The sequence below is a fragment of the Lineus longissimus genome, chromosome 14 (genome assembly GCF_910592395.1).
Source record: "Lineus longissimus chromosome 14, tnLinLong1.2, whole genome shotgun sequence".
In the NCBI taxonomy this organism is placed as follows: Eukaryota; Metazoa; Nemertea; class Pilidiophora; order Heteronemertea; family Lineidae; genus Lineus; species Lineus longissimus.
The window spans coordinates 1,301,794-1,326,971 of record NC_088321.1 but is presented as its reverse complement, the minus strand read 5'-3'; the positions used below and the strand labels follow the sequence as shown (position 1 = coordinate 1,326,971).

The window sequence follows — 25,178 nt, the reverse complement described above, 5'->3', positions numbered from 1 at the left end:
AATTTCACGGGTGGGTAATTGTTTTTTGTTTTCTAGAGAACAACCTCCCAGGTTTTAAATCGGCATGTATAGTACCCCCAGGTATATGGCACGGCTTAACCTGCCGGCCATGAGGGAATTCCTTTATGGCCCAGTGGTTGGCGCGTTGGCCCCAGAGTGGAAGTTAAGCAACTTTGAGCGCGGTCAACCTTTGGATCGGTGACCGGCGCGTACAATACACGGCATTCACTTCATTTTGAAGGAGTTTTTATTGATTTTGGATTTCAGGCTCCAGCCAAAATGGCGGTACTCATTGCCCACCCTGACGTGGAGTGAAATCAACGGGGTACAAACCTGCGTGAGAGAGTCGAAGAGCTCCAAATGGAAGGCATTCGCGTATTTATTCGCGTTCAGATAGTTCTGGAAAATATTAACAAAAAAGGATAAGATATCAGTCAAGGACCTCGCGATGAAGCGCTGCTAGAGTGACTATACATGCTTCCCGAAATTGGTGGCTTGCATTGGAACTAACTTTTTCCCCCCTTGTCCGTCATCAAAGGCATTCAAGTGTGTTGGTCAACCATGACTATCTCCTTTGTCCCTACACCATAAGGCCTAGTTTCCCCTTATGACATCACTATTTCGGACACTCAGCGCCCCATTTCTGGAAAGGTGTATAAGCTTAGAAGATTGCTCAGAATGTATTACTTACTTCGGTCAGATGGGAACAACTTAAATTTCCTCACCAACCAAGTCATTTTACGTTACTTCATTCAGAATGTTGGAAAATGTACAGAAAGAAAGAACACTTTCTTTCTCGGCTTCACGACTTGGACAAACCCTTTATTCACGTCATCATCAACAGCAAATTGTATCAGGCCATGTATAATTAGCGGAATGAGTGGAATGAGCGGAATAAGCGGAATGAGTGGATTCTGTACAAAATATGATACTAAATACTGGCTTTTACAGGTGATTGAAGCCCAGAATCCGCTCATTCAGCTAATTCTACATGGCCTTTGTATCAAGGGTTGCAAATACTTTATATACAAATATTTCAAAAACACCTCTCCAAAACAGATCCGCTATATCTACTTGGCAGAAAAGGCCCCCCTCCCTCTCCCTCCGCAGACAACCTTAAATTCCCCCACCCCAAAAATCGAATTATTCCACTGATTTGGTACAGTTGGCTGGCTGAATACTGAAGTAAAAGCAATGTAAATACTCACAGTGACACCTTTCTTGAAAGTTGATTCGCCGAGGAAGAAGTTCATCATACGGATAACGGATGCTCCCTGATACCGTGGAAAAGATATAATATTTCATCATGAATTATGGTAAATAAAAAAGCGATTGTGCTCTGGATCTTTTGGACATGATGTTTATCAACAAGGCACACGGCAATGAAATACATAAACAATAAACATACGTGGTTGCTGTTGTTGTTAGCAGGTAATGAAATACATAAACAATAAACATACGTTGTTGCTGTTGTTGTTGGCAGATAAAAATACTGATCAAGCACTGTATTTTTTTGTCACCAAGGCTTCAATTGAGAGTTAGTCTTGTGATTAAATTCCCATTCTGGATTTTGCCCATTACATGTGCTTTAAAATGGAAAAAACGGCACCATGCTTTCTTCTTATCCTAGCAACCTTTGATGATTCGACTTCTCCTTACCTTTGCATACGAAATCCTGTCAAATATCTCGTTAATCTCATCCGGATGCTGGACTGGCACGTAGATGGGGTGGGAGCTGCCCAAACTATCTGTACCCATGACGTCTTGGAGGTCCTCCAAGAGGAACTGATCCATCTAGAAATGAGAAAACAAATTGAACTGAAGAGAACTTAAAAGATGTGATTTCTTCTTCTTCTTCTTCAGCGTTCGCTCTGCACTTGGAGGGGTCATTCTCCTAGGAGTAATCCTCCTCCAAGGCGGGATGAGCGTATCCTGCGTGCCACTACGGTTAGGCGCCAATTGGGTTTATTGGCCTAGTGGTCCGACTTTGGCGAGAGAGATAGAGTCCACGCAAGCTACTCATGTTTCTCACTTGGTGGGGTCTTAGCTTGCCCTGGCATAGACACCAGGTACAAGGAACCTCGGTTTTGAGTCTCATTCGAAGGACTGTGAAGACCCAGGAATTTTAGTTCCTTGAAAGCCACGCCGGTTTATCCAGACATACGATCACGTGTTCTCCCAGAGATCGAACCCGGGCCCTATTGCGTGGTGGCCAGCAGTGTAAACCACTAGGCCATGAGGTGTGATGAAAAAGCCTCAGAACAAAATGCTGTTGTCATGAGAAAAGGACATGGGGGTGAAAATCGATCCCTCAAAGGCACAACTTGGACGTGGGATTTACCTTGCCAGGAGGATAATGACCCTGTTTGACAACATGCGGCGCCACTTGTAGTATAAAACTGATGCTGACCTCTGATAACGATTTTCGCCAGTGTTGCAAAGCAGTTTTGGACATGGCTTGTGAATTTCAGGCAGGCCTAAGCTTACATCCCGTTCCTGTGTATTGTTTATTGCAACTTTTTTTTGAATTATCCTGTTTGGAGATGTTGCGGTCCTGGTGGAAGTTATTTTTGTATGGAAAACCAACATATCTTAAGCCCAAAATGCCCAAGTTTGCCCTTTAAGGAGGTCACAGAGGTAAACCAGTCCAGGTCTATAGAGAGAAAACTTAAAAAGAAATGAGCTGAACTACTCACCATGCGCATGTCTGGCTCGACTACATCCACTCCCAGGTACTCGACGTAGCTGGCAAAGCCTTCATTCAGCCAGAGGTCGTCCCACCAGTCCGGGGTGACGAGGTTTCCAAACCACTGATGGGCCAACTCATGGGCTACGACCACGGCTACGCGCTGTTTGTTACTGCTGGAGGAGACCTTAAAAAAACGTGTTGGAATAAGCCAATATGTATTCTATAGGGTGAGAACATCACGTAGCTAGGAACAGGGCACTGTCGCCCAAAGAAACACCTCACAGAATAAGCTCAAGAGAATGTGATCTCTTTAAACAAGATGGCTACCTACCATAGGATCGTACAGCAGCGCCGTCTCACGGTAGGTAATCAAACCCCAGTTCTCCATGGCACCGGCCGCAAAATCGGGTATGGCGATCATGTCTGAAAATGGAGAGTTCGGTAGTCTTCGGAAAAGTTCGGAAATGATTGGCAAAAAAATCTACGATTATCGCATTTTCTGAATGCACACGACAGAATTACATGCAAATTAAGTGATTCATCTCTCCCTTCATGTGTGTGATGAAAATCACAGTTCGAAGCTGCGAAAATATTTTTTTCTTAACGAAGTTCGAAAATATTCGTTTAGCGGAGGGGGCTTACCGGTCTTTGGTAGTGGGAAGGGAATGTTAAAGTAGTCCTCGAAGTACTCCAATATCCTTCCGCCAATGCTGAGTGCGTAGTCCACTTGGTCGATGGCCGCCGGTCGTGCCCAGACGCGGAACTGAAAAAAACCCAGTCATGTTACCATGGTTACACCATGGATACATGTCACGTGTCTTGTGTCACTTGCCGCGAGCATGTTCGTTTTTGAAATCAGACTTAAAACATGAAATGCCATGGCATGAAGTGAAACTATGTAGGCCGCTTATGAAAACGACTTGTTCGTCTTTCATATCATGAGCGGTTAAAATGAAAAACCAGCTTTGAAATGAACACGTCCGAAGAACGCAAACTACACGTGACCTTTTCTCATTTTGCCAAAATATAGGGATGACATTCATTTCGTTCCTGCACATACAGTATTTCGTTTCATTTTTACAAGGCCGGTCACCTTTTTCTACCTACCTTCGTTCCTCTTAGGGTCGTGTTTTCCTTGTACTGAAAATCGCAGATGACAAAAGCCAAAAGGTATGTCGACATGACTGGGGTGACTTCGTAAACGTCTGCTACCCAGCCATTGGGCCTGCAAGGTCAATCAGAGGTCAAGGTCATATTCAAAGGTCAAGGTTATTGGAATTAAAAGCAATGATAAGGTGAGGTAGAATAAATGGACTATCGAAGACTTTATAGAGCTGTGATGTCTCAGACCAATTAATAACAAACCGGATCAAGATAGATGCCACATTTCATCAAATTTGCATGCACGATAACTGGCCTATCACAATATTTGAATCATGCTTACCCGCGCCACAACAGAATACAATTGATAGATAACGGCGGCGTGTTTTATCGTGTTTTTTGTTGAAGTACTTAATTCTATTCCATCCGAGAGTACTCAGTCTTGCTCGAGTATTAATTTATATAACATTGAGAGTGTTTTGGAAGACCTCACCCGAGGTGCATGTGATGTTCACAAACTACAAGTAATTCTAATAGGAGAAGGCACCACGGGGACGAGGTTGGGTGTGTATTGCGCAAGGTATGATGCCAAAAGGGCGAATTAACGCTTTCACCAGACGACCGTGCAGTGCATGGAGTCGATAGCTCTCGTACTTCATTATTTGTTCTCAAAATAATTGAGATACTCCATATTCGCTAATCTCAGACGGGTTCATTAATTTGGTATAAACAATAATTCATATTTCGAATATGGCGTAATAAATGTGCTTCGCATACTGTACAAAACATTTTACATTACAATGCACTTTGAAGCGGCGATTATGGTACGAAGCGCTTGCAGGTATAGCCATAATTAACATGCAGCATGCAGCATAATTACGTGTACAATGCACGTTAATTTTTGCAATTTTCGATGTTAACATTCCCGCCACCGATTGACAAAGCCCAAGTTGAAAATTCTAGACAGGATATGCGCAGACAAGGCAATTGTTACACTTTCAGCCTCGTTTTGACCTTCACAGCTGCGCCGCGGAAAATGTCAATAATCCTCCTATTGGGAGCAGGATATGTGCAAACAAAGTCAGATGACATTCATTGGGTAAACCCCAATATGACGTCACATTTTGTATGATCTTGCAATTTGCCAGGACTTGAGCAGAAAGCTGCGCTGACCAGGAAAACTGGATGAGTCTTGTCGGCGACATGTGCCCCACTTGGTGTAATGTGGTTTAAAGGCCTTTACGCCGCACGTTAAAAATTTGAAATTTGTAATTAAATTTGAGAATTTCCAATCGCGCAACGTACTTAAAGCAAATTTCTGCTTGTGTAGACAGATGTACAGTATACATGTACTAAAGTACCAAATTTCGGCAAATCCGATTCATAATTACTGCACATCGGCGTTGTGTGTTTATTTAGTGCATTTCTTTCCTCGACCACCACTCATTATGAACGGTGTACCCTATTCAGTCAAGACAACATGAAATCGATTCCGTGCCGTGTAAATTTGATTGGTAAACACGAGGCTGAGTTGTGAAACGAGCCAAATATGCACAGGCTTTACTGCCTTGCGACCTTCTCCGGCAAAATTAGGCGCTTCTTGTGAGGACTGAGTTACTTGTATCGGCATGGGCAGATAGTGGAGAAAATCATCTTCTGACACGTCTAAACTGATTGACCTATGGGCTTCTTCAGAAGTACAGTAGAACCTCTCTATTAAGGACACCCTTGGGACTGACAAGTGCTGTCCTTAATAGAGAGGTATCCAGATTAGAGAGGTCAAATTGAATGGAAACGACCAATGTGGGACCAAACCTAGTGTCCTTAATTGAGAGGTTGTCCTTAATAGAGAGGTGTCCGTTAATGGAGGTTCCATTGTATATGCCACTGCCCTTTTAGGCCGCTGTGAAATAACTAGTCGGCCGATTTCTTCAAAGTGTGTTTTTTTCTTAAATCGGATTTCGAAGAGTCTATTGAGAATTGGTTACGAGACATAACTTATTTTCCTTTTTGTTTTGAGATAAACTAAAGACTTGTTACGGCTCAAAAAAAAAATTAGTGACGTAACATCACCTTACCAATAGATAGGTCCAAATCTATAGAAATAACCAATTTGGGATCAGTAGGAGTGTCCTTAATAGAGAGGTGTCGGCTAAGAGAGGTACTACTGTATTTTTCTTGGGGAAACCGATATCTTTAGCCACCGTGGTTATATGCGTCTAATTTTGCCAATCAGGTAGCACGCACTTTTGGGTTGTTTTTTTATTACCTTGTTTCGTTTCGAACTATTGGCATGTTTGACAGGGAGACATATGGAGGCTTCCGTACCAGCGTTGTGGTAAATTGGGCCTTGAGGGCCGGCTCGTCGAAACACGGAAACGCCTTCCTGGCATCGGTGGGCTGGAATTGTGTCGTTGCTATGGTGCTGGACGAAACAAAAACTAGGTCAAACACTACATCAAAAACTAGGTCAATCTCCCAGGTTGAAATCCAGATAAGTTTCTTTTAAGAAAGATTCTTATTATAGATCTGGCCAACGGCACTTAAATGGTTGACCTCTTGGTACCACTAAGTTTAATGGAAGTGACTACTTGGCAAGCCCGGCTTACCAAACAGCGACTTTTTCTTGTCCTGAATGGAGAGCCGAACTCATTAATATTAAAGTAAAGTCTCCAGCTCGCCAAACAGGGTAGATTTTTTACCTGTTTGGCAAGCCCGGCTGGCCGAACAGGGTGGCTTTTTAGTGCTGTTTGGCAAGCGGCTCTCCAAACAGGACAAAAAAAGATGCCTGTTCGGCGAGCGGCTTGCCAAATAGACCCGGCCAAGTTTAATAGCATGAACACAAATGGTAATGTTTCACAGCCTGGGTAGCCGGTGACATAATTGACCAGATACAGTTGACACCGTGCAAAAGAATTGTCTAGTTCTACCCTTAGGATACCTGATGTTGTGGAACATAACTATCTTCTGGTAAATGTGATCTATCTTTGGCCAGAACGATATGAAACGCCTAACGAGTATCGTGTAACGTGTAACGTATGTACATACACATGTAGACGAACTCAACTCAATATATCTTAATAAGAATCTTGCAAAGTACTTATCTGGACTTCCGACATGGGCCGGATCAGCAAGTCAGCAGTCCCGCAGTCAAAGGTGCGAGGCTTCTTATTGGTTGGGAGTAAACCGTGGGTGTGTTTGTTTGTGTTTTTAAATCGTAGTCTCGACGAATAATATTTCCCAAAATCAGCAGAATGACCCCGTATTAAGTCGCATTTACATTGTTTTCAGCATGCAAAGGCTATTCTTAGGTCAAGCAAAAAGAAAATAAGTTTAGTGTACTTGCTACACAAACTCAGCAGTGAGGAAGGCCTTCTGGCTGCCCTCGATTCTATAAACACTTATATTAAAAGTTGTATAATCTAAATATAGCATTATGCAAATTTTGGTGTGAAATATTCAAAGCATTTGCAATTTTCATAGCTCTACTACAAAGAGATCGACCAATGATGTTGCGTTATTCTCATGACGGTTTAAATTCAACCAATAAGATAGCGCCATTCCTGTAACCACGAGGCAAACTGGTTGGCAATCGCGAGGGTCTGCTTGCATGCGGGATATCATACAATGACATTGCGCCGGGGATTTTTCTCATGCAGGCTCTATTCCTGCAGTGATATTATATTCACTGCGGGCCTACCTGTTGCTATGGCTACCTACTGGCATGTTTGCCAGTGATTTATAATGAGGCTTTCTCAGTAGGGTCAGTAGAAAAGTCGCCTTCATAGCCGGCTCGTCGAAGCATGGGAATGATTTCCTTGCTTCGGTTGGGGCAAAAAAGGTAGTGGCTAAATAACTGACGAAACGAAGAAAGGGTACAGGTGAAATATGGCATTGTAGCTGAAACAAAGAAGGGTTATAACAAACTTAAAAATTTACTGGGACACCGTTTATCACCTGGCGGCAGCACTGTTGATGATGTCTGCCAGCGAGACGGATGAAACTTCCCAGGGACGTGAGTTTAATACTGCCCAGGGATGTGAGTTTCGCGAGAACCTTTTTATATTTCTTAGGGGTGAATATCGTATACATTGTTACTGAATACATTTTCTCGGAAAAAAATTATCGAAGAAAGAAGTATTTTCTCGGAAATTCACTACTTACACGCTGCCGTTTCCCCGTTTGTATTCGCTCCTGTACAATCCAGCCAGGTCATTGGTCAAAGGTCCCGAGAACTCCATCTCAATGGAGTAATTCTGTCCTGCTGTCATGGCGCCATCTAGCTGGCCGACGAAGAACTGCCGATCCTTGTCGTGACTCCAGCTTTTGTAGCCAGGGGCAGCACCTCCGCTTTCGCTGACGAATTTGATAGAATTGTCAACAATGTCTAATTTGTTTATATGTAGTTTGACGACGTCAGTTGGTTTTTTGCAAGTCATGATGATTTTAACTTTCCCTTGGAAGCGGAAAGTTTTCGGGTCAGTGCCGTAGATATCGGGTGTGAGTTCAAGGTCATAGTGCACCGGAACTAGAGTATCAGGTAACCGGATGTCGGTAACCTTAGGTTTGCCTGTTGTTGCTGCCGTTGTTTGTGTACCTGGGGCAGCGGTGGAGTGGCACGGTAGGGCTGGAAAATGTCAAATGGGATTAAATCAACGACAACCATGACATATAATGGCGGTCTGAGTGGCTACAGCCCGGCCTCACAGTCAGTTTCTGTTTATTAACAATATAGACGAAAAAGCTGGAATATTGTGAATTAATAGCTTTGATTTTTTTTATCGACCAACTGTACTCCCTTTGTATCATGAATCTGATCTGTATTTCAATACCTTCGGATCAGGGATCACCGTCCACGGCCGAGGCAAGGGACAAATTTCAGAATCCCGAGTCTATATGAGCGCTGGGTAGCTTGGCCTACATTGACCTTGATTTTGAAAACTGCATCAATTTCAAATACGCAGTTTCAAAGGCATTTTGCCATCGGGACACTGTCCTCAATTTCAATATGGAAGTCAAACTGCGAACTCAAATTAACTTTAGAGAAAAAAGTCTCGCGTTAATTAGGAACAATGGAACTTACAAATAAAGATGATTTATATCGATTTTGTTTGTAAATAGTGTCACTGGATGCGGTGCCTCTTGTGTGGGCCTAGGTGAAAACCGAACAATGGGAAAGTAGTAATGGCATAAGACGACATATTTGATATTTGTTTGTATGTGCGTTGGGTCCCGATTTTGAGCCACGCCGCAAGGGCTGGACCCCAGCGACTTCGGTGGACCTTTACCAGCATTCACTGCCTGGGTGTTGATCTGAGTTTTCCTTCTCCAAGACTAGCTGCCTACCAGGGCTCCGCTGATGAACAGGTGGCACTAGTTTTCAGGTTACCAGCGGCAAGTAGTCTGATCTAAGGCTGGCCTGAACAGGTGAACTGGTTCAGAGACTACCAGTAATAAACAGTCCTGGGTAGCCTGCCAGACCTGACTGCAGTGATCTTTAACAATTCCCCTAGCATGAGAAGTGGCATCCCGCTAGACGGCGCTGGCTGTCAATAGGTTTAGGTGGTTTTTTTACAGTGATGTAAGCGCAAAATAGGTAGTGTACTGATCCTTAAATAGCTTAAATTGGCTTATTTTGGTGGTCATTTTCGGAAAAAATAACACACGCAACTGCCGTGCCAGCACCCGAGAAAACTTGCCGACTACTGGTGTCGTCTAGCGCTAGAAAAAGGAACTTGCTAACGTCGGGGAAACAATGTAGGTGCCGAACGGCGCACCGCGCTCTAAATCATGTTATCAAGTGGCGTAACCTTCGTTCATACTTATATTTGTTAGTATGGTTGTACCAAATGTTTACTATCGTATAGTCAAGGATCAAGGCACCTGGAATTGAAATCCACTGAGATGATGCAGGTATGATGGGGATCAAGGAAGATACAGTACTTTGTAACTTTGTATAAAACCGCGTTCATCCAGCACCGATTTGCCATGGTATTTGATCAATTCAAACAACTTGTGACGTACATAAGGTATGTTATGTATAAAGCAATGTATGTAATTAGAGGATTTTATGAGGCGAAAATGAGTATTAGTGGCCTGAGGCAAATTTACCATTCGCATCAACAAAAATGTTCATTGAAGTTAATTTGTTTCGGCATCATGCTAAAATGCATATGTTCATTTAAGCTGACTGGCGTCTTCTTCTTCAGCGTTCGCTCTGCACTTGGTGGCGATTTTCTCCATGGAGCATTCCTCCTCCAAGGCGGGACGAGCGTTTTTGCGTGCCGCAACGGTTAGGCGCCAATTGGGTTTATTGGCCTAGTGACGCTGTCTTCGGCGAGGCCTAGTGACTCCCGACTTCGGCCAGAGGCTAAGTCCACACAAGCTAATCAGACGTGTTTCGCATTAGTGGCAAGTTAGTTTTGAACAACCAGTCCCTGACGTATTATACTGGTAAAAGGAAGATTTATAACTGATCGCGAATGTCCAACGTAACATATCGAAACCTCTCAATAGCATTCCGCGAAGTTACTATTTATAGGTCACAAGGTCATTTGCATAAGATATTGATGACGTTTTAGTCACGTGAATGTCGGACATCGACACTTATTTCTACGCATTTGAGCTTATTTCAAAGTCAATTATCTTTGACCCTGCATTGTTTTTAGCATGAATGATACCATAGAGTCAGAGAGAGAAATATTCAGAACAATTATGTAGTATTTCCAACACTCGGACATGTGCCAGATTGAATCTAACTGCCCTAGTTAGAAAGCCTGAATCCATTACGAAACCACATGTTTGTCCGACATTGCCTGTAATTCAGCGATGGGGAAATAGAGGGCAGCAGCTGCAGTGACCTCATCTTCGCGGGATGCTATTGTTCATGCAACTTCTTACCTTCTCCCTTGTCGATCGCCATCTGTTTGCAGGCCTCCCATTGCGCATCCGCAGATCCGGCCGTTCCGCCATTTTCCTTGGGGTACTCGCAACTGCAGACGATCTGTCGGTTGGGGCCCGCAAAGTGCACGATTATCCCTACTCCAACTGCTAAAAGGACTGCTAGGAGTGTCAAGACGAACCCCATCGGCACCGAAATATGGACACCTCCCCGTGACCTTGAACTCGACGCCATTGTTGTGCTACTTTCGTTGATATCGGAGAAATGAAGAGTTTCTCGACTACTCGACATGCCTCAAGAGTGGCACGGTGCGCGTTTTATACGCAACCCTCTCGTCTGCTTGTGACGTCACGGCCTGAAATGATGATGCAACGTTTTAAATGATGCGTATTACTTGTTATTGATTACTTCATAGGTGCGCTGCAGGAATCAGAGTAGGCCTCTTCCCAAAGCTACACAAATACTATAGATGAATAAACAAATTGAGTTGGATATATTCCCCTTGATATCTGGCATCGCAGTAACTATGTTGGTATTACGGTGGCTGGAAAGTGCCATCATTATTTTTTCCGGAATAATTCATTTTTTTTAATTAACATTATTTTTCTTAAATAAAGTGTTTTTTTTAATTTCACCGCGTGGCGATAATTATTACCGCCGCGGCGATAATTATTTCCACCGTGCCCGAAATTATTTCCGCCGCGTGGCGATAATAATTATCGCCACGCGGTGGAAATTGAAAAAAAAAATTTATTTAAGAAAAATAATGTTAATTAAAAAAAAAGAAATATTCCGGAAAAAATAATGATGGCACTTTCCAGCCACCGTATGGTGTGCTTGCAAGAAAATCTTCGTTCACTGGCACTTCAACTCTTTGTTTTAGAAAATTCGGTAAAATGAAATACAATGTATCATTTTGACCACGTCAGTATCTTGAGAATGGAATAATAGGCATTTCGCGCCTTGGCTTTCCGTGGTCAGATACGTCACGAACCTCGTTTTTTCGTCCCCAGGTACAATACCAGGAATGCGCGGACAGGTGATGTATTATAAAAGGTCTCATGTGAGGAGAACTGATGACTTTTTTTGCTGCAACCATAATTTACTTAAATTCCATGACTATATCCCTATGAATACGCCTCCAGAAGAAAGGGTTTGAATCCACCGAAAACAAAATTATGTATGTAAAAATGTACGGAGGAATTTGCGGCCCTGACGGAGTCCCTCAACGACGATAACCAGTTTGACGTAACTGATGTAGTGCACCGCCTGCCTTGACTCGTCGAGTGGATGATGTCCAAAGCGCCTCATTATACTCTGCCCCTGATTTTTCATCCCACACTCTTTAGGCGAATTAAAACCATCCTCATTATCACCTGCAGTGTCGCCAAATTTGACGGAGCACTCAATTATTCAATCACATTTACCACTGAAATTGAGCTATTTTCAAATTAGTGAGAATTGGATTGAAAAACAAGTTACAAAATGTGTCCAGGTCGAATCGCAGGTCACAATTTTAATCATTATCAAGTGCATTATTAACAGGATAGCCCTTGTAACCTTCAAGGATGAAATAAACAACTTGGCAAAAGTTACCAATGGCCCGTTTTGCTACCTTGTACAACCAATTTCACTACACTCGCAACTCCGACTCGATTCCTGAAAGGTGGCGCGTCAGTGCAAATCCGCCATTAATGTCGTCATTGGCGCCAAAAACTACTTCTTTGGCGCTCGATTCTAACTTGTTTCTCTTCAAAATGGCGATTCGAACCATTGTCTATCCCATGTTGAATGTTTAAGGAATTGATACCGAATTGGAGGTATTGGTTGTCTCGCCAAAACTGCGAGGGTGGAGCTAAAATACAAAATACAACTGTGGCATGTATTTTTTGACACAAAAATCAAGCAACAACCAGCCAATAGTAGTGATTGAATAGAAGACGAATTATCTTGCAAAAGCCCCCCCCCGTTGTCAAAATTTGGTACCTAGTGCTAGCTTAGATGCTGTAGTAGGCCTATTGCTTCCAAAGGCCTTTATCAATTCCTGTCCGGACAGATTCCCCAGTGAACCGGAATGCATTGTATCAATCAAACTGATCACACTTAATCAAAAGACAAATCATCCTGTACCGTGATAGCTTCAACCGCATCCCAGCATAACCTGCCATAACACTCAATGCATCAGACACACGCTGATGTACATCCATGCACACATGACCTAGTTACACTTAGTTTGGATCGAACTAACAATACTTTATTAGAACCAATCAGGGTAAATTGATCAGTTTTGATTATAACTCTAATTGAATTAAGTGGCTTGATTGAACATATACCCACTTGGTGTATACAGTTACACCAAACCTATAGTGTGGCAGTGTACTGTTTACAGTGATCTACATACAATACGATACTCATTCTCCAGCGCAGACACAACGTTCATGCATATATCTCTCTGCCAGTATCAGCTTCCATGTTGGAAAGTCACTGTACATTATACATTATACATTGCGATCGCGCAGTGTAATTTGACTGAAAATTCGTACTTTACTTTCCCGAGGGATGATATTGCTGAAGTTATGCATGTATCATTGAAATGAAGCATTGCAAAATATTATTGTTTTAACCATGTCACAAACTCTTGCATGTCTAGCGGCCCTAAAAGTTTCATAATACATGTAATGGCATGACCTCGTCCTGGCCAATTGAAGGCAATGGCGGCCAATAGCATCCCGCGAAGTTACTATTTATAGCTCACAAGGTCATTTGCATAAGATATTGATGACGTTTTAGCCACGTGACAGTCGGCCATCGACACTTATTTCCACGCATTTGAGCTTATTTCAAAGTCAATTATCTTTGACCCTGCATTGTTTTTAGCATGAATGATACCATATAGTCAGAGAGAGAAATATTCAGAACAATTATGTAGTATTTCCAACACTCGGACATGTGCCAGATTGAATCTAACTGCCCTAGTAAGAAAGCCTGAATCCATTACGAAACCGCATGTTTGTCCGACATTGCCTGTAATTCAGCGATGGGGAAATAGAGGGCAGCAGCTGCAGTGACTTCATCTTCGCGGAATGTTATACAAGCAGGGTCGGAACGTTTTCGCACCTGTCAGTTTAGGCGGCCGACTACATTTACTCATCCATGACCGTAAAACGGGCAACGTTTAATTTTTTGTGATTTCGCAAATGGACCCGGTTATGCCTTTACGGACAGTTACCAGTTAACGATCATCCATTTAAATACGCCAAATGACTTTCCAAGCAAGGGTTAATAAAAATTTGCTTTAAAAGACTTGAAGCTGCTTCTGTCGCTTAGATCTACTACTGGAGAAAATCAAGCTACCCGCTAAGTGTATTTTACTAAACGCCATTGAACTTGCGGATATCCAGGCCTTTATCAGCGAAGTGCAGATTCCTCTTCAACGACCGCTCACAAGTCAATGACCTAACAGAGCTCATTCTTCCATCAGTTAAGTTGCGGAAGGCCCCTTCTGGCTGCCTTTTGATCAACGGAAAAGGCATTTTAATAATAATAATAATAATAATAATGAGTCTTTTATATAGCGCAATTCCGTGACACTATAGTTCTCGCTCAAAGCGCTTTGGGATATCATATTATTACCCCGGTCTCCACAGAAATCAATCAGGGGTTTCAAGGAGCAACCAGAAGGTGCACACTTGAACTCGACCAGTAGGGGAGCCAAGGAGTGACTTGGCCGGGAGTGGAACCCACGACCACCTGTTCATGAGGCCGACTCTCTTCCACTACGCTACCGCTGCGAGTATAACCACGACTTATATGCGAGTACCACGAATTCAAAAGTGAAATAGACATGGTCAAAAATACCAGAAACAAAATGTTTCACAAACGTTACAAAGATGATTAGTCATAAATGATTTTAATAGAAAAACGATCGACGTGGGAAGACTTGGTTTCGGAAAAATATGCTGTTTTTTCAAACCGTTTTTCACTCTCATGTGGAGCTGACTAGCTAAAGATAACGTTCTCTCTAAACCGTATGTGTTCACGTCAATGACCGCAAAATCTAATGACCTGAACGTAGTCGGTCGCCGAAACGTACAGGTGCGAAAACTCTCTAATGTTGATCTTCCACGGCTTAGCAGACTTAAAAAGGGCACTGTCTAACTAATATTTGAACTGATAATCTAAAACTCAACCTGATTTCGATCGTCTCGATAAAGGAGCCAAGGCCATGTTTGAAGTGTCCTGACTGACTTTCTACTGTCAAATTATGTTGACTTGAATATTTAAGTGGTTCATCTCGAGTGTATCAACACGTTCCCTTTGATTAGCATGCAAGTCATTAGTTTGATCCCTGACCTCTTAGAATGGAATTTAGAGAGCAGTAATCCCTTTCGTCTCAATCAGTCTTAAGGCCAATTAATATGTTCAGAATATTTGAGAAGGTCGTGATCGAGTTGATACCAGGGTCAAAAATATCGCTCTCGATATTCGTATTATTTCAGTGATTCAGCACAAGAGACAGGCAGAGAGACCATGACTTTTTGATAGGGGAAGCAGGCATATAGCCCAAAATGATGTCAACCTGTCTTGCAGTCTTCCCAAACAATGACAGGAAAAAACTAAAATCCTTTTTAAGAGGTCAGTCATCAGGCCATTGACTTGGGGGGAAGGATATTGAAGTACATTCGTATATACTACGACTTGCACTGGTTTCACCGAGCTGCAACCAGTTGAAAAATGCCAAACCGGTGTAACATCTGTGGTTGTTCCCCATGTTTCAGTGTTTCCAAACAATAGGCAGCTAGAGAGACCATGACTTTTCAATAGGGGGGATACACAGAAATACTCGTCAATCTATTTTTGAGCGTTCCCAAACAATGAGGGGAAACACTCAAAAACAGAAACACTCAAAAACATTACGCCGGAACATGATATTATGAGCCATCGGAAAACTTGGTGTCTTACGAAACTGAACATGTTGAATGGCATCAAACGACCATTTCAGGATACCTAGCTTAAATTTGAAAGCTCTGAACCGGTCTTATACTAGTGAATATAGAGTATCAATGCATGATGGAACCTCTCGTAGCGGACACCTCTCTGATAAAAACAACCTTTCTATTAAGGACACTAGTTTTGGTCCCAGAGTGGTAGTTTTCATTCAATTTGACCTCTCTAATGAGGACACATCTCTATTAAGGGCAGGACTTGTCAGACCCATAGGTGTCCTTAATAGAGAGGTTCTACTTTGTACATTGTCGTTCAAGCTCTTCGTCATGCTGCGAAACTTGTCCGAATTGGCCGTTACTTGTCAATCAATGAAATATGATATTTGAAAACTAAATGCAAATTTCAATGTTTTCATTCCTGAGCTAAAAAGCATTGCCAAAAGACTCATCGACATGTCATTGTCAGTGATATTTGAAAACTAAATGCAAATTTCGATGTTTGCATTCCTGAGCTAAAGAGCATTGACAAAAGACTTATCGACATGTCATTGTCAATGGTACCGCTTTAATGAGGAACGGGTAAATTAACTTGACTTGTATATAGGCGTCGTCCCTTGGTTTAGGTGAAATAAGATATGTCGCTGGGATCGAGCACTTACTTTTGTGCATTCCAAAGGCCACGGCTGAGCCACTGTTCAAATAATATTCTCATTAGAAAACAAACCACGATTTACTACCTAAACTTAATTTTTCAAACCCATCTCATCATATTTGTAGTACTTATTTGCCTTTGCCGATTTACACCTATCGATGTCGTCAAACCTGTTTCGCGGGTGTTGATGTTATCGAGACAAGGCCACCAATGAATATTCATAGGTTGGAGGGTCCAGGCCTATCAATTAGACGAGTGCATGTTTTTAACTCTCGAGTACATATTTGGAGAGGTATTGAAAAAATATTTGCTGTGGCAAGTCTACAGATATGAAGAAATTATTTGATGAAAAAATTAATTTCGAGATTTTGCTAATTTGGTAATAGGGGGCGTGTTTTGAGATTTTTCTGCCAGTTGGCTGAAAAGAGTGGAAATATCAATGTCTGTCTAATTTGTCGATTATCAACAAATTTCCGTGGTCAACTACCAGTTTACTTTTCACCATTTACTTGCCCGACTGTCCGGAATATCATATCAAAATTTCAGATTCACAACCCCACGAAGTATTTGATGCGTCGCGGTCAAACATTGACAATTTAACTGCTAAAAGGCTTAAAAATCAATGGTGGTCTTGTCACTATCAAAAATCGCCCTGATGACCCTTTCGTAAGACGGCAAACCAATGGGAATTTTGGCCGAGATGCGAGCGCGCTTTGTTTATAAACAAAAGACCGTGTAACGTGCAAGCTCTGAATTCTTTTAACAGCGAGGACGTAACGTTCACCGACTACAGCCTAGTCATATCGAAAAGAGGCAATATCATATATTATCGTGTAAACGTCTGAAGTGTTTCATCATCTTGACAAACCAGGGTGTTATACTCATTCTCAAAGCTGACATGCATGCATAATAACCCTAGCGGCCAAGTTCGAAAACACTAACGCCCGTCCGCCATATTTTGAACGACCGGTCAGCCATGTTTCAAACGCCCTCAGATATGATAGACTACCAGCAGGCCGCAGTGGCGCTACCGTATTCACCAACACTGGATGTGGAGCACAGATACGTGGCCAATGCGCCCATTGTTTGAAATCGAATGCCAACTCATCAGACAGTTCCTCAATACGCGCATGGTTTCAATACTAGCAAAGCGGGAAATTGTTTTGCATCTTTAAAACTCGAAAAATGGCCACGTGCTCTTATAATCATCAGAGGGTGTCATGTTCATCTCCTGATTATGTATCTTATGAATTCACTTTGCCAATATTGTAAATTAGCAAATTTCAAACGCCACTTTGAAACTGAAAATGGTACAGATGGCACAAAAGAGGCTTTTCTGTCAAGCTTGTACGTGAAGTCAAAAACTGAAAATTATGTACATTTACAACAATGACTTCATGGCATAGTGGGTAAGACGGCAGGGATGCAGTGTCGAGGGTTCCGAGTTCGAACCCGCGCGAGGAATATTTTTATTTTTTTCTTTACAAGAGAGCTTCTCTGTGACGAGGGTTCCGAGTTCGAACCCGCGCGATAAATATTTTTCATTTTTTCTTTACACGAGAGCTTCTCTGTGACGAGGGTTCCGAGTTCGAACCCGCGCGAGGAATATTTTTCATTTTTTCTTTGAGTTGGTCGTTTGGTGATCAGGCATATGTGTTTTTTTCTAACTTGGCCGTTAGGGTTTTATGCATGCATGTCGGCTTCATGTTGATGGGACATAATAATAAGTGGTCAAAAATTTTTTTCGTGAGAGCCCATTTTAGTTTGGCAAGCTAATATCGCTGATGAATATGACCTTTAACGCGCTACTCCTCTTTGAAAGAGAAGGAAAAGTCACGTCAAACACTTTAACCCACTTGGAGAATAAAGTAAGCTGTTGACATAAGTTTAAGTTGAGTTCTAGGCGCCATGTGGAGTGTTTACAGGTAAAATATTGTGAGATACAAAACGTATTGAGCTAATATTTACTTATTTACTTTTACGTTCACGTGAATTTTCGTAACGCCTCTATATGGATTGATCAGTCCTTATTCCATTTTCATAATAATGTTCGATATCAATAGGCGTTTCCACAAACTGTCTTCTTATCAAATATACGATGTATGTAATGCAATAGGGGAACGCCCATTATCAGAAGATAGCACGATAACATTCATGACATTGGTAATCGCATCGAATTTTATGTCCATGTTCACCTCGGCCACTTTTGATGAGGCCTCGTCGAATTGACGGAACGTGCGGAGCGAACAGAACGAACGGAAAATGATGAAAGTACGCCTGAAAGCAGCCGCAAGGAGGACAAGCAGGGGATAATGACATGGTTTCATATATGAAATAATGTTCATTATCGTTTTATTTTTCTTCAATGTTTTATAATACAGTGGAACCTCCCTTAGTGGACACCTCTCTATTAAGGACAACCTCTCCATTAAGGACAGTAGTTTCGGTCCCAAATTGGTTGTTTCCATTGAATTCGACCTCTCTAATCAGGACACCTCTCTATTAAGGACAACAATTGTCAGTCCAGAGGGTGTACTTCCATTGAATTCGACCTCTCTAATCAGGACACCTCTCTATTAAGGACAGCATTTGTCAGTCCAGAGGGTGTCCTTAATAGAGAGGTTCTACTGTATTTCGCTATTTGGCTCTTTGGGGAAGTTTGTAGTCACAATAAGAATATGAATTTGGTGTGAGCGCCAGAAAAGTACATCTCAGCACGTTGGCAAGAAGTGCTGACGTATGCAACTCTTTTTTATATGGTTACATAATAAATGCATTCCTGAGCTGCCCATTAACACTAACAGTAACCTTTACTATGTTTATGATCAGCGTCGGTCCGGTATCATCGCCCGCAACTACTCCCTAATTTTGGAAATCGTTTGCGCAAAGCATGATTCAACACACATTCCATCATATTTCGTTCACTCCGGTCATTCCGTCAATTTGTTGTGGCCCACTTCTGGCAACATACTTGATGTGTTATCTTACTATTAATATCTCTATAACGTGTTATTCGACCTAATGAACCGCGAGATACCAGAAACGTCCGCAAACGTGGCTCAGCCAATCAAATAATGACATTTGATGTAATACTCAGAAATGAAAATTTCAAAACACCCTGATTGCAATGAACCGCAGTTACAGTGTATAATGCACTATGGGCCTCGTTTTGACTGCAACGGTTGAAGTTTGGCAACCGTTGCTGTTTGGGACGGTTCACCCATGGCTAGGACGAAAAGAGCACACTCTCTGATGACGTTCAAACTTGAATTCTTTGAAGTTTTTGGAATGAAATAACATGAACAAGCACATATTGTGACTTGCAGTGACCAGTGGTTCGAACTCCAGGCCCCTGCCAGTCCGCGGGAGACTCTACCACATCTCTATGACTTATTCGCCTTGCCTCACCAAGGTCTGTGGTTACTGGTCAGAAATGGATGAAGGAATGAAATTATTTTTGTATAGCGCCTTTCCCACTGAATACAATGTTCAAAAGCGCTCACACTCCAAAATGCTCGCGGAAGAGGAAAGTTTTCAAGTTTTTTTGGAAGGGGATTTAGTTCTTTCCTCAGGTCATGGCCTAGTGAGTTCCACATTCGAGGGGCATGCACTGAGAATGCCCTTGCCCCGAATGTTACCAGCCGGAATGGACGCTCGATAGGAAGATGCTGTGCCTCAGAACGGAGTGATCGGGCGGTAGTGTGCGGACAAATAAGTTCTGCTCAGGTTGCAGCGCTGAATCAAGGAATTGATACCGAAATGGAGACATTGGTTGTCGCACCGAAACCGCGAGGTTGGAGCTTAACAACAAATAGCGTGGTTTTAGATGCATTTTGATTCTGCTTCCCCTATATATTATTTGTTTATTGTCACCTATTTATTTATACAAATAGCCAGCCTTAAGGCTTATGAGACAGTTGTTCGGGCATACGAGTTGTGAGATGTATTTAAAAAGTAGTAGAAATACTCAATGCCTTATTGCAGTTATAATGCCGGCAAATTTTCGTAAACTTGTTCTTTCTATAAGATTTGTCACACAACAGCAATATTGATACATAGTATACACGAGAAGATTTAAAAAAATTCTAGTTCAACTTTCAAATATTTAAACAAACGGTGTGCGTTTTAATATTTCCATATCGCACTCATGAACGGCCATGTTACATCTTATCAGGCCTAAACCGAATACAGGTCAATCTCTAAATATCGATTGATTGACATTGCTACGGCTATGTAATGCCAATAGCGTACCAGGCGGGAATTTTCCCACACCGGTGTAACATCTGTGGTTGTTCCCCATGTTTCAGTGTTTCCAAACAATAGGCAGCTAGAGATACCACGACTTTTCAATAGGGGGAAACACAGAAAAACTTGTCAATCTATCTTTTAGCGTTCCCAAACAATGAGGGGAAACACTCAAAAATAGAAACACTCAAAAACATTACACCGGCTCTCCATATTCCTCTGGTTCCAAGTTTGTATATAGCATAAAGCACTTTCAAGTTATTATGTACCGCTATATTGCCTTAAAGCACTTTCAAGTTATTCTGTACCACTACATTGCCTTAAATCACTTTCAAGTTGTTATGTACCGCTATATTGCCTTAAAGCACTTTCAAGTTATTCTGTACCGCTATATTGCCTTAAAGCACTTTCAAGTTATTCTGTACCGCTATATTGCCTTAAAGCACTTTCAAGTTATTCTGTACCGCTATATTGCATTAAAGCACTTTACTCTCATTCCTAAACCAAATAGAGAAAAAGCTCCCAGGAGAAATTCAGAGCACAAATGGGGCTACACTTGGCCATTTTATGCATGTCCGTTGGAAGTTACGCTGGTCGATCCTCGAACCCGTGACCTCTCGATCACAAGACGGACGCTCTTTCATTGTTCCACCGCGCTTTAATTGCCGGATACCAATTTGAGTATGTCTTGAAAGAAAGGTTAGGTCTGAAGTGCCTGACGAAAACCACAATGGCACTTCAGCTTTCCCGGGTAGGCCTAATAGCTGTAGACAAAACTATTGCATGGACTTGCTTGCCATCAATAAGGTGGTAATAACATCTTCTGTTTTCTATAAACATAGTAAAGATATAGTTTGTTTCGATCCGAACTTGCCATACCCTGCCCCTTATGTTAATCCTCAAGTGCGCCAATGAATGTGCATATTGTTATAAGCGACATGCAAATGTAATCTCTAGTGATATAAGCACGATATGTTTCAAAATGGCCTCCGGGTATCGTATCATTGTGTTATCAAGATCTGTGTGTTTTTGCTATCAAAATACACGATGGGTAGGGCGTGATCTTGACAAAAGGCAGAACATAATTTCACATTCAAATTCGGTACATAAATAACAAAGGTCTACACCCTGTGGTTATACAGTGAGATGTTCTTGAATGAGCCTAGTCAATCTTCAAGTACATACAGTGAATATCATTTCTTTCGTTGTATCGTCAAGTTGGTTTCGAAAGACATTCTGATTGTAGTTGATATTGATGCTATAACCTATTTACCCAAATTTGAGATTTCAGAATGAATATCATTGAAATCTCAAATTCGGATATTCGACCTCTTGAAATTGTATTTGACCCGTCTTCTTGAAAGCGAACTTCGCACGATGCCCTTACCGCTCCTCAATCGGTATCAAAGTAATCCATGTAGCATCAAGTCAAACGCGAGTTTCTGACTGAATCAACCTATTGCAGGCCCTACTGTCCATATGTTGATCAGGTGAAGTCTAGCTTACTGATCTGCCCCGGAATTTTCAGCAGGGAATGAGAAGGTTCATTTTCACCGCCCGAAGAAAATATCAAATGAAGGCCAAAACGTTGGTCTTGCGAAATCCCCTATATGCCACTATAGGATACGAGAAAAAGTAGTTCGTACTCTTCGTAAGGGTTACGAAACCTGCCTAATGATTTTCATTGACGTTTTGGCATGTAAGGTCATGACATTGACGTTTTGGCATGCAAGGCAGGTAAGGTCATTGTTGATGAGTGTTGAGTGTCGCGGGGGTCAAGTGATAGGGCCATGGCGTGCCCCAGGGGTGTCGCGGTGACCTATCATATTGACAAAATGTCATTGAAATAATGTCTATCAAATAAGCGTAGGACTACGCGTAGATATACGCGTAGCCAACCGTACAATTCAAACGCTTCTAACAAGTACCCTATATTAGGGAGTTTTCCCGAATCCCCGAAACGCCATCGCGAAAGCCTATCCCATTCCTCGGCCTCCCGATTACGATGTCGAACATTGTACTAGGCGTTCGCGTTGACGTTGCGGGGGATTTGCGAAAACTCGCTAACATTTCACGACACCGCCTCTTTACACATGGTATATTAAATAGCAAAAGGTTTCAGAAACGAAGGCAGCTGGAGAAAACGAATCGCAACATGATGTTGGTGCGCCAAATCATATCACTGAGGGTAGATGATAACCATTTCAAACTTTTACCTGGGACTTAATCCCTGGGAAATTTCCTGTAGATTCTAGACAGATTTCATCCAATTGAGTTTTTGCAAGCAGAAAAATACACAAAATGTAGTCGCGACACGATTGTTTTAAGTTTCAGACAAAATCTGTCATTCCGGAAAAAACCCACTCGCAAACCTCCCCATTGCTACTCACACCTATGCTGCCGTCGCGGGCCTTCGAGTTCATCAGCGCAGGGAAAGAGATACAAAAAAAACAATGGCAACTTTAGTAGTTAAACAAAATCGGTTAACATTAAGGTTGATTCTCTTAAAAAGTGTAAGTCCTACCTTTTTGACCCTGCTATAAGACAGTGCCACGCAAACACGCCTAATATAGTCCAGGACGGAAAATAACAGCCAGTTTATGTCAAGAAGTCAAGTTGTCCTATCTTCATTCAATGACATAATCTCTAATCCATTATCTATGACGTCATTCCTGATAAACTCTGATATATCGTCTGCGTTATCTCACCTGGTCGTTATAAAATACGGACTGGAATGTCGTGTTGTGGGTCCTCGACAATCTTATCTCCTCTGCGCTTTTTTGTAAAATGTGGAACGACACGTGACATGGCACGACGAAGAACTTAAACGTATCTCTTGACCCTGTTAGTTTTTTTTATAAAATGTGACACAATTTTATCAATCATTTGATCCCAATTTGCACACAATTAATTAAAGCACTTAAGTATATGTTTATCTATTTAATAGTCATCTCCGAGATATAAAAGCTATCCAGTCTTTAAACGCGATAGAAATCGCTAAATAGATCCAAAATTCATTGAAAGATCTTTGAGAAGATGGCCTTCAATCAGTCACGTACTATCCACAAAATCACAATAAGAATTTTGAATAACTCTTTCTAGTCTATCCCCGAATATTATTCCGTGGCAGCGATCGTTTCTGTATAATCCGCAGCGATTCAACAAAGATGCACATATCTGCTAAATAAACATGCGGCGGTCGTTCAACAAAGAAAGCCATATTTGCCTTTACTAAGCTTACAGATCTCATGTCAAGGCTTGTCGACCGATGCAGTTCATGTTTATTCGAAACACTTCGAAATCGGGGGTATTCGATGATGGTCGTCTGTCAAGGTGGAGTGATCTAATTTACATGTAGGTGATCAGGCGCGGATGACCATACGCCAGTGATATAGTCCACAGTCACTGACGATTACTCCTCGTAATTATAATCAAATTTCGCACAAAAATACATTTTGTACCATGCTGGATTATGATAATTGTACAACACGACTTTATTTCATGGTTGAAGCATGCTAGCGAAAACGAGGCAAAACAAAAGAGCAATCATTCCCACCTGAAACAAAATGGCGGCACCATCATTGTGCAGAGACTCTCGGCGGCACTTAGTCCGATTTTCGCCGAATGTGACCTAGATTTCGCTAACTAGTACCTATTATCCTCATTAAATCAAATGACCCCTGACTTCGATCTAGTGTTCGAACCGTTCAGGTATAGATGATTTGGTAGAACGCTGTGGAACATTATGTGAATTTTGATAATTAACCCTTAACTCGTGAGTTGTCTTGAGACAAATGTTTGGAAATTTAACGCTTTCACTTTTTTCTCTCAAAATGTGTTTTCGCTGAGAAAAATATTAACTAGACCCCCCCCCCCGCATTACTGGCACTAACATTTTTTCCTAAAAAGTGCTTAAAACGTGGGCACCTATCTCATTCGTGCTCTAAGACCAGGTTCCCATATTTGTCCGCATAAGGGACGCACTGCCCCCGCCGAAAAAAAGGTTTGATTCGCCTCGCCAAAAGTTACCAAAATTTACGTCAGCGTAATGTCCGGTGTACTTCGGCTGTATGACGGGTAAGTCTCCTTCAAAAATTAGCACGGGGACTTATAGAAATGCCGTCATGGCCTGGGTGCGGCTGTTGTAATGGAAACAACGTAATTGTCAGTGCTATACTGATTGGATGAGATCCAGTGATGTCATTACAGAGATTTACATATTCACAAAATTAGTCTTAAATGGGTATATAGGCAGGAGCAGAGGGGCGGGGGGGGGCAAATTGGCCATCTTCAGGTCGCTAATATGTACAGTAAGGACTCTGCGTCATGTTTGATCCAGCACCTAATATATTCCACATCAAGCGAGTATAGCTTTCACGTTCTGAGAGATGAGAGAGACCTCTATTGACAACTTCGTGTAACCTAATATCTTGCCGACCTAGCTGCTGCCTATCGCATCCCTTTAACAGGACATGGTCACAATTCGAACGCCGGGATAAGATCTCTTTAATTCGTGTACCAACACGGCCCGGAAAGACAGTGTTATCTTCAGAGTGGCTCCTTGTGATCAAGAAACATGTAAATTGGCTGTTTCAAGAGGAGAAGAAACATTCGGGTTTTTGTTTTATCTCGTTTTTAGATAAC

The 25,178-nt window shown here is 42.0% G+C and overlaps 1 protein-coding gene across 5 annotated transcripts in view; it reads right to left on the bottom strand.

Moving 5' to 3' along the window:
- Positions 1–23,821, bottom strand: part of LOC135499255 (aminopeptidase N-like) — a 35,593-nt gene extending 11,772 nt beyond the window's left edge. For 3 of the 5 annotated variants that reach the window (XM_064789935.1, XM_064789934.1, XM_064789933.1), the window contains exons 1-11: positions 23,059–23,821; positions 10,691–11,046; positions 7,955–8,417; positions 6,060–6,215; positions 3,797–3,914; positions 3,332–3,452; positions 3,021–3,112; positions 2,697–2,873; positions 1,660–1,794; positions 1,209–1,274; positions 334–399 (exon numbers count right to left, since the gene is read on the bottom strand). In XM_064789935.1, coding sequence (XP_064646005.1) covers positions 334–399; positions 1,209–1,274; positions 1,660–1,794; positions 2,697–2,873; positions 3,021–3,112; positions 3,332–3,452; positions 3,797–3,914; positions 6,060–6,215; positions 7,955–8,417; positions 10,691–10,982 — 1,686 coding nt within the window. In that variant the 5' untranslated portion in view covers positions 10,983–11,046; positions 23,059–23,821. The remainder of the gene's footprint in view (positions 1–333; positions 400–1,208; positions 1,275–1,659; positions 1,795–2,696; positions 2,874–3,020; positions 3,113–3,331; positions 3,453–3,796; positions 3,915–6,059; positions 6,216–7,954; positions 8,418–10,690; positions 11,047–23,058) is intronic. The other 2 variants (XM_064789931.1, XM_064789932.1) reach the window with 2 other exon arrangements.
- Between the last annotated feature and the right edge of the window lie 1,357 nt (positions 23,822–25,178).